Source organism: Cebus imitator, unplaced genomic scaffold (assembly GCF_001604975.1).
Source record: "Cebus imitator isolate Cc_AM_T3 unplaced genomic scaffold, Cebus_imitator-1.0 Scaffold32, whole genome shotgun sequence".
NCBI lineage: Eukaryota > Metazoa > Chordata > Mammalia > Primates > Cebidae > Cebus > Cebus imitator.
In genome coordinates, this window is record NW_016107347.1 from 2,736,125 (window position 1) to 2,749,759 (window position 13,635).

The following is a 13,635-nucleotide window of genomic DNA, read 5'->3' on the forward strand; positions in this document are numbered from 1 at the left end:
CTTTCCCTTCTTCCTTCCTTCCTTCCTTCCTTCCTTCTTTCTTTTTCTTTTTCTTTCTTTCTTCCTGGTTTTCTCACCTCTAAAACATAAATGTGCTCAAGTCTGTACCATCTTCAAACCAAAACAGAAAATAAGCAGAACTGAAACCCTGTCGCTGACACCTCTTGCCATTTTATTGTCTTCTTTCTTCCCCTTGACATCAAAACTCATGAGAGAGTCATCTGCACTTGATGTGCCCATTCTCCCCTCCTCAACTTGCTGCAGTCTGACTTCCCTGATTACTTTTCTGCAATTGTCCCATAATGGCAAATCCAATGGATACTTTCCCACTGTTACCTTACTTGACCTCTTTGCAAGAGCCGAGTCTGTCAATTCGCCTCACCCTCTTGATACCCTCTCTGCCTTTAGTGTCGGTGGTACCACCAAATCCTGATTCTCTTCCCAGCTCTCCATCACTCCTATCAGCCTCCTTCACAGGCTCTCCACCGCTGAGAAACAGCAGCTCCACCCGTTGCACCATTATTGGCTACCAATGGATCACTTCTAATCTACAACTCTAGTGCAGATCCCATTTGCAGGTCTTGATGTCTATTGGACAGATCTTTATCAATAACTCACAGATACTCTGAACTAAATTCCAGCCCAACTTATTTAAAACTGAACTAATCTTCCCCTCCAAACCCCACTCGTGTATTACCTGGCTTGGTGAATGGCCCCACTATCCATCTAAGCCGGAATCCAAATGTTAATCCTTGATTCTCTCTTTCTGCTCATTTGCCCTCTGTAAACGTTGAATCAGCCTCTAGATCCTGACGTTCACACCTCCTAATACCTAATGCCTGTTCTTTTCGTAGTCATCCTGCCTTATCTCAGGCCTTTACCTTTTCCCAGCTGGGCTCTCACAATTTCATATACTTTCCCCTACAGTGTCGGCCTCCCCTCCAATTCTTTCTTTTTTTTTGAGACGAAGTTTTGCTCTCGTTGTTCAGGCTGGAGTGCAATAGCATGATCTCTGCTCACTGCAACCTCCGGTTCCTGAGTAGCTGGGATTACAGGCATACCCCACCATGCCCGGCTAATTTTTTGTGTTTTTAGTAGAGACAGGGTTTCTCCATGTTGGTCAGGCTGGTCCTGAACTCTTGACCTCAGGTGATCCGCCCGCCTCGGCCTCCCAAAGTGCTGGGATTACAGGCATGAGCCACTGCACCCGGCCTCCAATTCATTTTGATGTGGGAACTTTCTAAAAGGAAAACCTGACCATGCCACTCCCCTGCTTAAACTTTTTCAGTGACACTCCATCACTGTCATGGTAAACTCCTTCCTTCTTAGCTTCATACTGTACACACATTTGGGATCTGTCTGGACCTTCCCCACCTCCCTGGTCTCATCTCTTGCCATTGTACCGTAGAGGCTGCAGCTTCTGCCATTCTCAATGACCAGGAGTGCCCCCAATATAACATGAAATTTTACATCTTATTATCATCTTGCATACTCTTTCATGTTTCCAAAATACGTTTCTTCCTTTTCATGAGCCCCATACCCTGGAGAATCTTCCAGATCTCCTCCCTACCTTCCCCTTCACTGCAGCCCTGCCTCTGTTGTTGCCATAGCCTACTGGAAATACTTCTTTGAAAACACCTATGATGTTGAACTGTGGAGTGCAGTTCAAAAGTCCACTCCCAGTGGACTCTAAGCTCGTGCGAACACACTCTGTCATACACACTTTTGTGCCTTCAGGACCTCATACGGTTATTTATTAAACAATGCCATTATTTTGTCACATAGATGTATACATGTAGGTATGTGTATACCTGTGTGTATATGTATGTGTGACGTATTGGAAGCATAAAGGGGAAAGGAGATAACATTTGCTGAGCACTGGTAATGTGCCAGACACCATACGGGATACTTTATACACATTTATATTATGAGCTTCATTTTATAGAAAGCTGAGGCGCACAGAAAGTAACCAGAGTATGATTTCATAGCTGGTATTGGTGGTAGAGCTGTGACTGGAGCCTAGGCTTGTCTGATTCCAGCCCTTGGGATATTTTTTATCACCCCACACTGCCTCCTTGACTACCAGGAAGGAACAGCCAAGTGGAGGAGCCCAGATGCTACATTACAGGGATTTCAATCCTCAACATTCATTACGCCGAAAACCCTCAGTTTGTCATGACGAATGCTTTCTGAAGAATACAAAGGCCACTCAATTTTTAATGTTTTCTTTCCAGGTTTATCTTTTAAAAACCATACACCTGTTTTGCAGGGATCTCACGGAGATTAACAATATGTATGCTACGAAGGATCCCCTCCGCCTCAGAGGAGAATACACTTTTCATCACAGACTATATACTTTTTACAGTTCTTATCTATTTATTCTATTGCAAAAACTGCCGATTCTACAGAGCCTGTGAATTCCAGAGGGAAAACATAAACGGAACGTGCTCATGAGTACGGGAATTCCTATAATTGTTGGGGAAAAAAAAGGGCTGATAGAAAAATCATTTCTGCCTGGCACTCAGGAGAAAGATTCTGCTGAGGAGTGGACAAAGAAAACAATGATGGGCCACCTCAAGAAACAAATCAGATAGCTTCGACTTCCCCTCTAGAAGCCCTGCTGGGCTGGGGTGCTGCTACCCCTAGTTCTTAGATGTTCCCATATGTTCTCAACAGCATTATGTTCCTCCTAAGGAGTGTCACTAAAGCTAGCTGGTGTCTTACGATTGTTACTTTTATTGATGATTTCCCCTTTACGCTTCCTGGTGGCCAGCGCCAAGACCACACCCCTACTTCTCCAATGGCCCTTTCCCTCAGTAAGCTCAGCTTATTGCTCATCTGTCCCCTTCTCCCTGAACCCCAGCAGAAAGACATGGTTGAGAGAATGGGCTGCCTATGACATCTGCCTGCTCGTTGACCGCCAGGGAAGGTTGACTGGTCTAGCTGGAGAAATGTTTGTTTTTATGAACAAGTAGTTCGTGAGTGCTCAGCTGAGGAGGATGACCTTCCCTTGGAAAGACCACCCTTTGGCCAACAGTCTTGGAGTAGCTGCCCTTCTTGCTAAAGCGTAGAAATACACTTTATAGGGCACCCTTCCTCCCTGGATGCCTTTCAAGGTACAGTTAGACAAGGCACACCGAATGACCACCATTGTCAAAGTTCTGGTAGGTTGTTGAAAGACAAGGAGTTCTTGGCACTTATAGGGGGTTGGCACTTTTTCATTGAAAAAGGGTCCTTTCCATTTGTTTGTTTAGTTGGGTTGTTGTTTGTTTTTTATTTTTTGATTCAGGAAGCATTTAGATATAGCTGATTTTGGTTCAATCGGGTCTCCTATCTCTCGTTCCCCCTTCTACTGTCGATCAGCAATCTAAGATTAGAGGGTCAGCCCAAGGGTAAGGATGCCTGTTTCACATATTATTTGGTTACTTAAAGGGACATATGTTGATGGCTTCTTTGTTTGGGAGGAGAAGGAGAGAACAGGTCAGATGCTCCTGATATTTCAGTGTCTATGCCAAAACCTCACGTGGACCTTGTCTGTTCAAATGAGCTACTATTGAGAGAGACAGCAAAACCATCTTCTTTAGGGAACCTGAACACTGTCTTCAGCCTGAAGAAGGAGCAAAACATAGCTGAGAGGGAGAGCATAAGAGGAGAGCCATATATTCTCCTGACCGTGAGCTCGCAGTAGATAAACCCCTGGTTACCTGAAGGCAGCACCATGAGCACCATCTGCTGTGACTCATCAGATGCTTGGTTAACCCACTTGCTTGGGTGTCCATGGAGCTGCCACTCTGCCACCCTACACCAGTACGTTCCTGCAGCCTCCATCTCCACCTGCTGCAGCTCCAGGACAAAGTCTGTAGGGGATGAACGGTAACAGCGCAGGTGCCTCCTGAGCCCCTCCTCCCCGTACTCCAGCAAGCCATCATGCTGCAAGTGCACCAGCATTTTACTTCCAGCGTTCTCTCTGTTCCAGTACCACATCACAGAGTACAGAGCGGCTGAGCTGCCTGCGCTCTCCAGCCTGCAGTGGATGGCCACCTCGCCGTGCTCGGTCACATTTTTCGTCCAGTGCACTTTGGAGACACGTACCTTACTTCCTAGAAAATAAAATGGCAGAAAGTTAGAGAACGCAGACTTTCAGACTGGATACCACCTCTGAAAAAATCTAGTTCTCACTGGGAAGATTTTATATTGTTTAGACATCAGTGCATTCATTTTATTTTACTATTTATTTTTATTTTGTGAGACAGTTATGCTCTGTCACCCAGGCTGGAGCGCAATGGCACAATTTCGGCTCACTGCAACATCTGACTCCTGGGTTCAAGCAGTTCCTCTGCCTCAGCCTCCCAAGTGCTGGGATTACAGGCATGTGCCACCATGGCCAGCTGATTTTTGTATTTTTAGTAGAGACAGGGTTTCACCATGCTGGCCAGGCTGGTCTTGAACTCCTGGCTTCAAGTGACCTGCCCACCTCAGCCTCCCAAAGCATTGGGATTACAGGCGTGAGCCACCACACCTTGCCACATTCATTCTAATTCTTGTCCTTGGTCCCTGTTTTTCTCTCACATTTGCCAGGACATTCTCTACTAGGAATCAAACCAGGCTCTTTCCTTCTTTAGCCCTTCTTTAACCGCTTGCCTGCTGGACCCTGCCACTGAAAACCATGAAGCTTCTTGGGGGGCCCTCTGCCTGCTGTTTTTACTTATCCTTGATTCACTCCTCCTCTACTTCCCAAAGCAATCATCACAACTTTTAGCAGCTCCCTCAAGCCATGTATTCCACCAGTACTCCTCATTCTTAGCAAATTACTCTCCCCCATACACCCAGATATTATCTTGGGTGTAGACACAGAGAGAGAGGAAGCCATCTGAGAGACTGAAGATTTTGATGCAAGTGTTAGAAAACCATCCAAGGGAACTATTTAAATGATTGGATTAGACTAATTTTAAACAGATCTTGACATTTACTTTTTTTCTCCTTGCTAACCAGCAGGTGAGGATTTAGAATGACCACCAGAGTAGTTACAAACAAAATAAAGAAATTATAACGTGCATTACATTTTCAGTTCCACTATAAACATATTTATTTGTTTATTTATTTATTTTATTTTATTTATTTTGAGATGGAGTCTCACTCAGCCACCCAGGCTGGAGTGCAATGGCACAATCTCATCCCACCTCAACCTCTGTCTCCCAGGTTCAAGTGATTCTCCTGCCTCAGACTCCCAAGTAGCTGGAATTACAGGCATGGACCATCATGCCTGGCTATTTTTTGTATTTTTAGTAGAGATGGAATTTTACCATGTTGGCCAGGCTGGTCTTGAACTCCTGACCTCAACTGATCCACCCACCTTAGCCTCCCAAAGTGCTGGGATTATAGGCATGAGCCACTGCACCTGGCCCAAACACATTTATCAATCTGTCTTTAAGATAATAATTCTGTCTGAATTATTAATTCTCTCTTTTTTAGTTACCTTCTTTACTCTCTCATTTCCTTCATGGAGAAGCACGTGGAATATTAGCTCATGTGAGACTGTTGCTGTTTCCTTGCCTCAAATTACTTTCTACTTTATTGTGATCTGGCTTCCAATCCCATCACTACACTCGGCCAGGGCCCAATTTTCCAGTGTGAGGGACCCTCTAATCCTTTTCTGTCCTCTATGTGGTTTTGTCAGTGGAGTCCATTTTCTTCTAACCTCAGAGAAAATATCCTTCTTACAACCCTGACCAGTCATTCTCAGCATCTTTCTGGGGCCTCTTCGTTAACTCATTCCCTAAATGATGTACACAACTGCAAGTCCACAGCCACGCCTAGCCCACAGGTATGCTCTGCCTGACACTTGCAGTATTTTAAAGGAACTGGGCCGGGAGAGGTGCCCACGCCTGTAATCCCAGCATTTTAAGAGGCCAAGGTGGGCAGATCATGGGGTTAGGAGTTGGAGACCAATATGGGGAAACCCTGTCTGTACTAAAAATATAAAAATTAGCCGGGTGTGGTGGCGCGTGCCTGTAGTCACAGCTACTCAGGAGGCTGAGGCAGGAGAATCGCTTGAACCCAGGAGGCAGAGGTTGCAGTGAGCTGAGATCATGCCATTGCACTGCAGCCTGGGCAACAAGAGTGAAACTCTGTCTCAAAAAAAAAAAAAAAAGAAATTAGTTATGGACATTCTCAAACTAGGATATGTCATCAAAGAAAATTTTAGGCAACTGTAGATATGCAAAAGGATCTGACAACACGGAGCCCACATTTCTACATGGGAAGCACATGAGCTAGGCAGTGGCTGCCTCCTGAAGAGGGGCAGGCACATGCAGTCAAGAGTATGGCATCCTGGGAGACAGAATGCCAATCACACAGATGGGAAATGCAGAAGTACAAAGGAGCGTGGTGAGATGGCATTGATGCCAAGTGCAATTTAGGGCATGCTGAGTATGGCAGCATCCAAGTAGAAACGTAGAGCTGGCAGTTGGCTATGAAGGCTTGGAGCTCAGGAGATCCGGGCTAAGCGCAAAATCTCAGAGCTATCATCTAGAAGATGGTAGTTGAAACCAGGGCAGTGTTTAAGCAATTCTGAGGAAAGCAGAGAATAAGAAGCAAAACAGGCTGAGGATTATCCCTGAGGAACACACACATTTAGCAGGGAGAAGAAGGGGCTGGAAGGACATAGAGAAGGGAAGCCAGAGGGCAGGAAGAGACCCCGCTGCACCAATCGGCTATTTTGCCCTTGTTGTCCCCGCGGACTGGGAGCTCCCTAAGGGCCAGGCCTGTGCCTTCTTTATCTTTGTACTCCATTGCCTAATACATAGTAATGCTTAATTATCATCTCATTTTTTTATATTACCTTGATAACAGTATTGTAAGCACCAAATTAGATCAACTTCTCTGCCTTGTGCTGCTGGGTCTTATCCAGTTCCCGAACCTGGGCTGTGACGTTCATTTAATTTTAGCCAACACTGAAGGTGACCTAACCAATGCTGAGAGACCTAATCAACCCTGCCCACGTTTAGACAGCAGCACCCTTAGACCAGTGTGGAACTTCCATTACATTTTTAAAGATCTCCTGAGGAAGAGGAGACTCCCTCAGTAAGCCATTCCAACAGTTAACTACTCTTATTTGCCTTATGTTTAGGCAGCTAAATGTTGCGAAGCAATTTCTCCACACATCTCCATAGAGTTGTGCAGTTTCTGTTCACAGTGGGAGAAATATGCTTCGTATTACTCTTTCTTTGCCAAATTACAGTAGAGCCCCACTGGAATGACACAGCTTGTTATTATAGAGATCTGGAGATACGACACCCTGGGTAGCTGCATGGACCAGGCTGCCAGGCTGAGAAGCAAACCAGTCAAAGGATTTTGCTCCTGTCCAAGCTCCCCAAAACCTCAGATTGAATCACCTTAAGTGACCTCCCTTCCTCTGTTGGACTACCGGTTCTGCAGTCATTTGTTCCTATGACTTTAGGTCATATTTTTACTTCCACATAATCACTCCATAGAACAGCTCCCCAAGAGAAAACAGCCACCAGACAGAAAGACATTGTGAGGACACACTCACAAAGTTTACCTGTGGGCTTGAGTTTCAGTTCTGTTAGTCCTGACTTCTTTTCTCCAAGCTTGTGCCAAGTGCCATTTGTAGACAGGAGCCATTCCTCCACAGCACAGTGGTATCTGCCCTGATCACTATCTTCCACATTCAGAATGTGCAGCTGAAATAAGTCTTGGGAAACCTTCTCAGTATGAAATTTTTGTTTTCTCCGTGGGGTGTGAAATTCATCCCCGATCTTTATAACGTTGGTTTGGTCCATCTCCAGGATCTTTAGCCAGGAGGCATTAGTGGAAATAGGAGAAAAATACCAAATAATGGCTAACTGAAGGTTTCCGCTGGACCGGGACAGGATGCTACATTCTATATCAGTATTGGAGTTGATGGCAAGCTCCTGGACTTGACTCCTTGAATCCACTTTTAGCTTGCTCTCTAAATTTAAAAAATGAAAACAGTTACTTTGCTAGGAAATACAAAGTTAAGGCAGTAGAGATGTTAGAGGTGAAGTATGACACTACATCCTCCCGCCATCATATAGGCGAACCCCCTCTACAGTCACCTGCTCACTGCTCATTCAGCTTTTGAACAACATCGCTAGCTGACAAGGCAGCCCATTCCATCCCATAGTGTGACATGCAAGGTCCTTTATCATCTGGTACATTTGTGTCTTTCCAGCATCTTCTCCTTCAACTTTCCATCTTGAATTTGAGCTTCAGCCACACTGAATTACTTGCAGCTCCTCAAGGGTCCATGTTCCCTCTCACTTTCAAAGCCTTGCGTTGCATCTCAAGTTGTATACAAGATCAGTGTCTTCCACATTTAGAATGTGCAGCTGAAATAAGTCTTGGGAAACCTTCTCAGTGTGAAGTTTTTGGATGCTTTGTTTTGTTTGAAATGGAGTCTTGCTCTGTCACCCAGGCTGGAGTGAAGTGGCGTGATCTCGGCTCAATGCAGCCTCCACCTCCTGTGCTTAAGTGATTCTTGTGCCTCAGCCTCCTGAGTAGCTGGGACTACAGGCGCACGCCACCACGCCTGGCTAATTTGTGTCTTTTCAGTAAAGACTAGGTTTCACTATGTTGGCCAGGCTGGTCTCGAGTTGCATTTCAAGTTGCATCTCTTATGTGGAAATAAATCCTTAACCTCTTCTCCATCAGAATAATTCCTATAAACCCTTAAGATTCAGCTCAGAGCTATGTTCCCCAGGAAGTTATGTCCTCCAGAGTTATGTCCTTCACTCCTGTATTTGGGCTAGGAGACCCTGCTGTGTGTTCTGATGGCCACTTCTACATACCTCTGTCTTACATGAGTGACATGAGGGACATGAGGAACAAAAATTTTACACTGAGGCCAGGCATGGTGGCTCATGCCTGTAATCCCAGCACTTTGGGACTGCCACTACAGAATACTTTCTGACATCAGGCTGAATTTTATCTCTTCATCACTTCCATCCACTAGTCCCAGTTCTACCTGTGCCTGGGAGGGGTGGCGTGGCAGAGGGAGTGTCACACAGACAAGCCCAGCATCTCTCTTCCACAGGATAATGCTTCAGTATTTAAGCACAAGCATCTCTTCTGTTGTACTTCATATAACGGATTGGGAGAAAGTGGCCCCATGAATGCTGTGTCTGTGTATTTACTATCCAGAGTACTCCTGGGTTCACAATTTCCAAACTCTAGTTGTATCTGCCTTCAACCACAGGTAAACAAAAGGCAGCTGTACATGGGTGATTAGAACTGTGTGTGTCTTTGTAGCCACTTAACTGTGGGAACATCATATGGATAGGGAGTCAACTAATCTTTGACCTCAGCAGCTTTTCTGCCTTGTCAGAAAGATGAGTGACAATCCTTGTTCCGAAACCTTCTTCTAACTTCTTGCCCACATCACCCCACTCTACTTTTGTAACTGTGTACTGATGTTGCCAGTAGGTTCTCTTCTTTATGAAGTACACAGACAATTCTAGCCCCTGTGGGTATCTCCCCTCAGTGGCTCACAGTCTACGGGAGACACTTACAGGGACAGGGGCTTAGAGATGGTACCAAATGCCATTTGTAAACAGGAGCCATTCCACCACAGCACAGTGGTATTTGCCCTAATCGCTGTCTTCCACATTTAGAACGTGCAGCTGAAATAAGTCTTGGGAAACCTTCTCAGTGTGAATTTTTTGGATGTTTTGTTTTGTTTGAAATGGAGTTTTGCTCTGTCACCCAGGCTGGAGTGCAGTGGCGTGATCTCAGCTCGCTGCAACCTCCACTTCCTGTGCTCAAGTGATTCTTGTGCCTCAGCCTCCTGAGTAGCTGGGACTACAGGAGCATGCCACCACACCTGACTAATTTGTGTCTTTTTTTTTTTTTTTTTTTTTTTTTTTTTTTTTTTTTTTTTTTTTTTTTTTTTTGAGACGGAGTTTCGCTCTTGTTACCCAGGCTGGAGTGCAATGGCGCGATCTCGGCTCACCGCAACCTCCGCCTCCTGGGTTCAGGCAATTCTCCTGCCTCAGCCTCCTTAGTAAGGGATTACAGGCACGTGCCACCATGCCCAGCTAATTTTTTGTATTTTTAGTAGAGACGGGGTTTCACCATGTTGACCAGGATGGTCTCGATCTCTTGACCTCGTGATCCACCCGCCTCGGCCTCCCAAAGTGCTGGGATTACAGGCTTGAGCCACCGCGCCCGGCCAATTTGTGTCTTTTTAGTAGAGACTGGGTTTCACAATGTTGGCCAGGCTGGTCTCGAACTCCTGATCTCAGGTGATCTGCCTGCCTTCCCCTCCCAAAGTGCTGGGATTACAGGCATCAGCCACCATGCCTGGCCTCAGTGTAAAATTTTTGTTCTTCATGTCCCTCATCTCACCCATGTAAGACAGAGAGGTATGTAGAAGTGGCCCTCAGAGCACACAGCAGGGTCTCCTAGCCCAAATACAGGAGTGAGGGGAGACTTCCAGGAGGAGATAGCTCTGAGCTGAGTCTTAAGGGTTTATAGGAATTATTCTGATGGAGAAAAGGTTAAGGATTTATTTCCACACAAAAGATGCAACTTGACAAAAGACTTTGAAACTGAGAGGCAACATGGACTCTTGAGGAGCTGCAAGTAATTCAGTATGGCTGAAGCTCAAATTCAAGATGGAAAGTTGAAGAAGATGCTGGAAAGACACAAATGTATCAGATGATAAAGGACCTTGCATGTCACACTATGGGTGTTTAGTTACGAGGTGAATATGAGAGTTGTGATGACTCAGGTTTTCAACTTGGGTCACTGGTGGGCAGTGGGGACATAAGGGGAAATGTAGAAGGAATAGCTTTGGATAACAATGGTAGGTTTATGTTTTGACATAACGAGTGCAGACATGTCCTAGAGACAGTCGGATATATGAGTCTGGAGACCAGAAGAGAAATTGGTCAAGATAATGAATTTGGGAGTTGTGAACATACAGGTTGTATCCACAGGCAGGGATGAGTCCACCACAGGAGAGTGTATAGAATGAAAAAAGAGCCTAGCTGAGAATAAAATCCAGAGAAATTGTTTTCTTTAAAGAATAAATCAGCAGAGGAGAAAAATCTTGTGTCATGGTGCCAAGGAAAAAAGAAGTTCCAAGAAGACAGATTGGGTCAGCAATTGCAAATACCACAGAGAGGAATAATTAAGGCATGAATTCATGAACAAGAGGATCATTACTATCACCAAAAATGTTGCAGAGCAGCAGAGAGAATAATGACAGCGACCACATTTGAGCGTCATCTTGGCGTGTCAGGTACTCAGCATGTTATATACGGCACCACATTTAAATTGCACATTAACAATTTACAGATCAGATCACTAGGCCTTGAGCAGATTAAGTGGCTCATCCAGAGCTGTTCGGCTGCCCAGTGACTGTCAGATCTAAATGACTTCACCGTCTCTCCATCACTCTGTCCTAAGAGGATGCAAGCTATGAGAGAGAAGATACGTGACACAGCAGAGCTCTGCCTAGGTGGTGTCTCACCTTTAACTCCTGTGCTCTATCACTGGGTGACGAGGTGGATTATTTTTGACTGTAATAATAAATTCTCTGACTTATACATTAACACCTTACGAATAAGTAGGATGTATGCCAATGGAATTTACAGTATCCCTACCACCCGCTGTGCCACGTGGTACCCTTTAGTTGCTGGGTGGTGGGAACTTATGGGAAAATGGGGAAGGGACACAGCAGCAATGAGCCAACGTGGAAAGTATTTCAATGTTTTAACAACCAGTGTGGCCATCCCGTGCATACTAACTCAATGTTAACCTGTCTATCCTTCATCATGTGGTGCTTACATAGACAGAACAAATACGGGAGAAGGTCGTTTTATGTTTTATTTTTATAACTTATCCAAAATGGGAGGAATGCTATTTGTTTTTAAAGCAGAGGTGAATTTCAAGTCACACTTACCTGGTAAAGTGACGGCTATCCTCAGCGGGTTAGAGATGGCAGAAGCCCTTGGGGGGCGGCTGTTGTGTAGGGAATTTCTGTCATAAACTTCCACTTTACACTGATACACTCCTGTCTCTTCCTCAGTGGCATCATGGATTAGGAGTTGTGAACGAAATAAAGACTGTGAAACTTTCGTCTTCTTATGGAACCGGGATGGGAGATCCCCCCATTCAATAGTGCCGTTGTGGGTGATTTGAATAAGCAAGTGGAAGTTGTGAGAGCTAGCTGGCTGGAACTGCCAGGTCACGGTGAGTGGCACCTTGAGGTCAGAGTAACCGGCCCCCACTATGCAGGTCAGGTCAAAGGTGTTGGTTAACATCACTTGCGGCTGACGGCTCACCAGACTAACTTGTAAACTTGACTCTAGAAGAAAAAGTGAGACACAACTTCTAATATATTTACCAGATTAAAATACAGCACTTTCAAGTTCTTCTAGTTGCCAACTCTTCTAGTAGGACCCTGCATTTGTACATTTGGAGTTTCATATTTTGTAGAGTAGAAGTTGATTCACAGTAGTCTGCCCTGAACTCTGACCTCAGTTTTGCAAAGTTGACCCTCTTCTAAGACTGTTCCCAGCAGCCACAACAACTAGGCAGTGTTTCTCCAGTGTGCTACTTAGACAGCTGCTGCTCCTGAGTGGGTGGAGCACTCCCTACCCCGGTGGTCTGGCCTCCTTCCCTTACCCCGTGCGTGGGTGCAGTATCAGAACGCTTTTGCACATGCCCCAACGGGCTCTGCAATCCCCGGGCTGCAGCTGTCAAAAACCAGAAGGTATAAGGCTCAGCCATATTCGTCTATAAGCTGATTCATAGAATTTTGTTGTTCACCTCCAACAGCAATCTACAAGTTGCACTCTAAAGGCGATCTTTACAAAGATGAAGAAACTTTAAAAATTGACAGACAGCGTAGCCGTAAACTATGCTCTGTGTCCTAGGGTACACATACCATAACTGGGGGATTCAGGATAACACGCAATCCAATTCCACTGCAGAATGAATCGACTGATATACAGGTGCAGGAAAGGATTTTCTTGGACACTTACCCAGAGATTTGACAGTAACTGAAATCTTCTGAGCCCAGCTCCGATCTCTGGCCGGGTTCCGAGACTTTTCAGATACTCTACATTCGTAAGTGCCGCTGTCTGTGATGGCAGGGAAGGTGATCTCCAGCTGGAAGGTGGCCCAGTCTACTTTCTCCAGCCTTGCGTTGCCCTGGTAACTGGGTCCCCCATAGGAGGCGCCCAGCTGCACGATGCCGTCCTGCCCCATGCCAGCCACAAACTCGGGCTGTGTCTGGTCCCGTGGGATGTGCCACCAGGTCACAGACAGGGAACTTTCAGCTCCACTGGCCTTGCAGAGAAGGGTGAGCGTCTCTCCTTCCCATACAACTTGCTGCTTGTTCTTGGTAGACATGACCACACTTCTTGCTGTGGGTTACAGATTATAGAAGAAAAAACTGTTTTAGATAAATTAGAAATTTTCTAAAATACACTGAAATCTCATTAATTAGGACTTGACTAGTTTGTGACAAGTCAAATCAGGCTGTTTCCTCTTGCACCACGCTCAGGCGAAAGATTTGCCAAACATTTAATTAGTGGAAACAAGATAGCAGAAAGAATATTGGAGAATGTATTTACCCTTAAACAA

The 13,635-nt window shown here is 45.4% G+C and overlaps 1 protein-coding gene across 1 annotated transcript in view; it reads right to left on the minus strand.

Moving 5' to 3' along the window:
- CD101 (CD101 molecule) overlaps nucleotides 1-13,635 on the minus strand; it is a 37,719-nt gene that overhangs the window by 6,327 nt on the left and 17,757 nt on the right. The window contains exons 5-8 of the mRNA XM_017524182.2: nucleotides 13,032-13,415; nucleotides 11,948-12,352; nucleotides 7,562-7,972; nucleotides 3,705-4,100 (exon numbers count right to left, since the gene is read on the minus strand). Coding sequence (XP_017379671.1) covers nucleotides 3,705-4,100; nucleotides 7,562-7,972; nucleotides 11,948-12,352; nucleotides 13,032-13,415 — 1,596 coding nt within the window. The remainder of the gene's footprint in view (nucleotides 1-3,704; nucleotides 4,101-7,561; nucleotides 7,973-11,947; nucleotides 12,353-13,031; nucleotides 13,416-13,635) is intronic.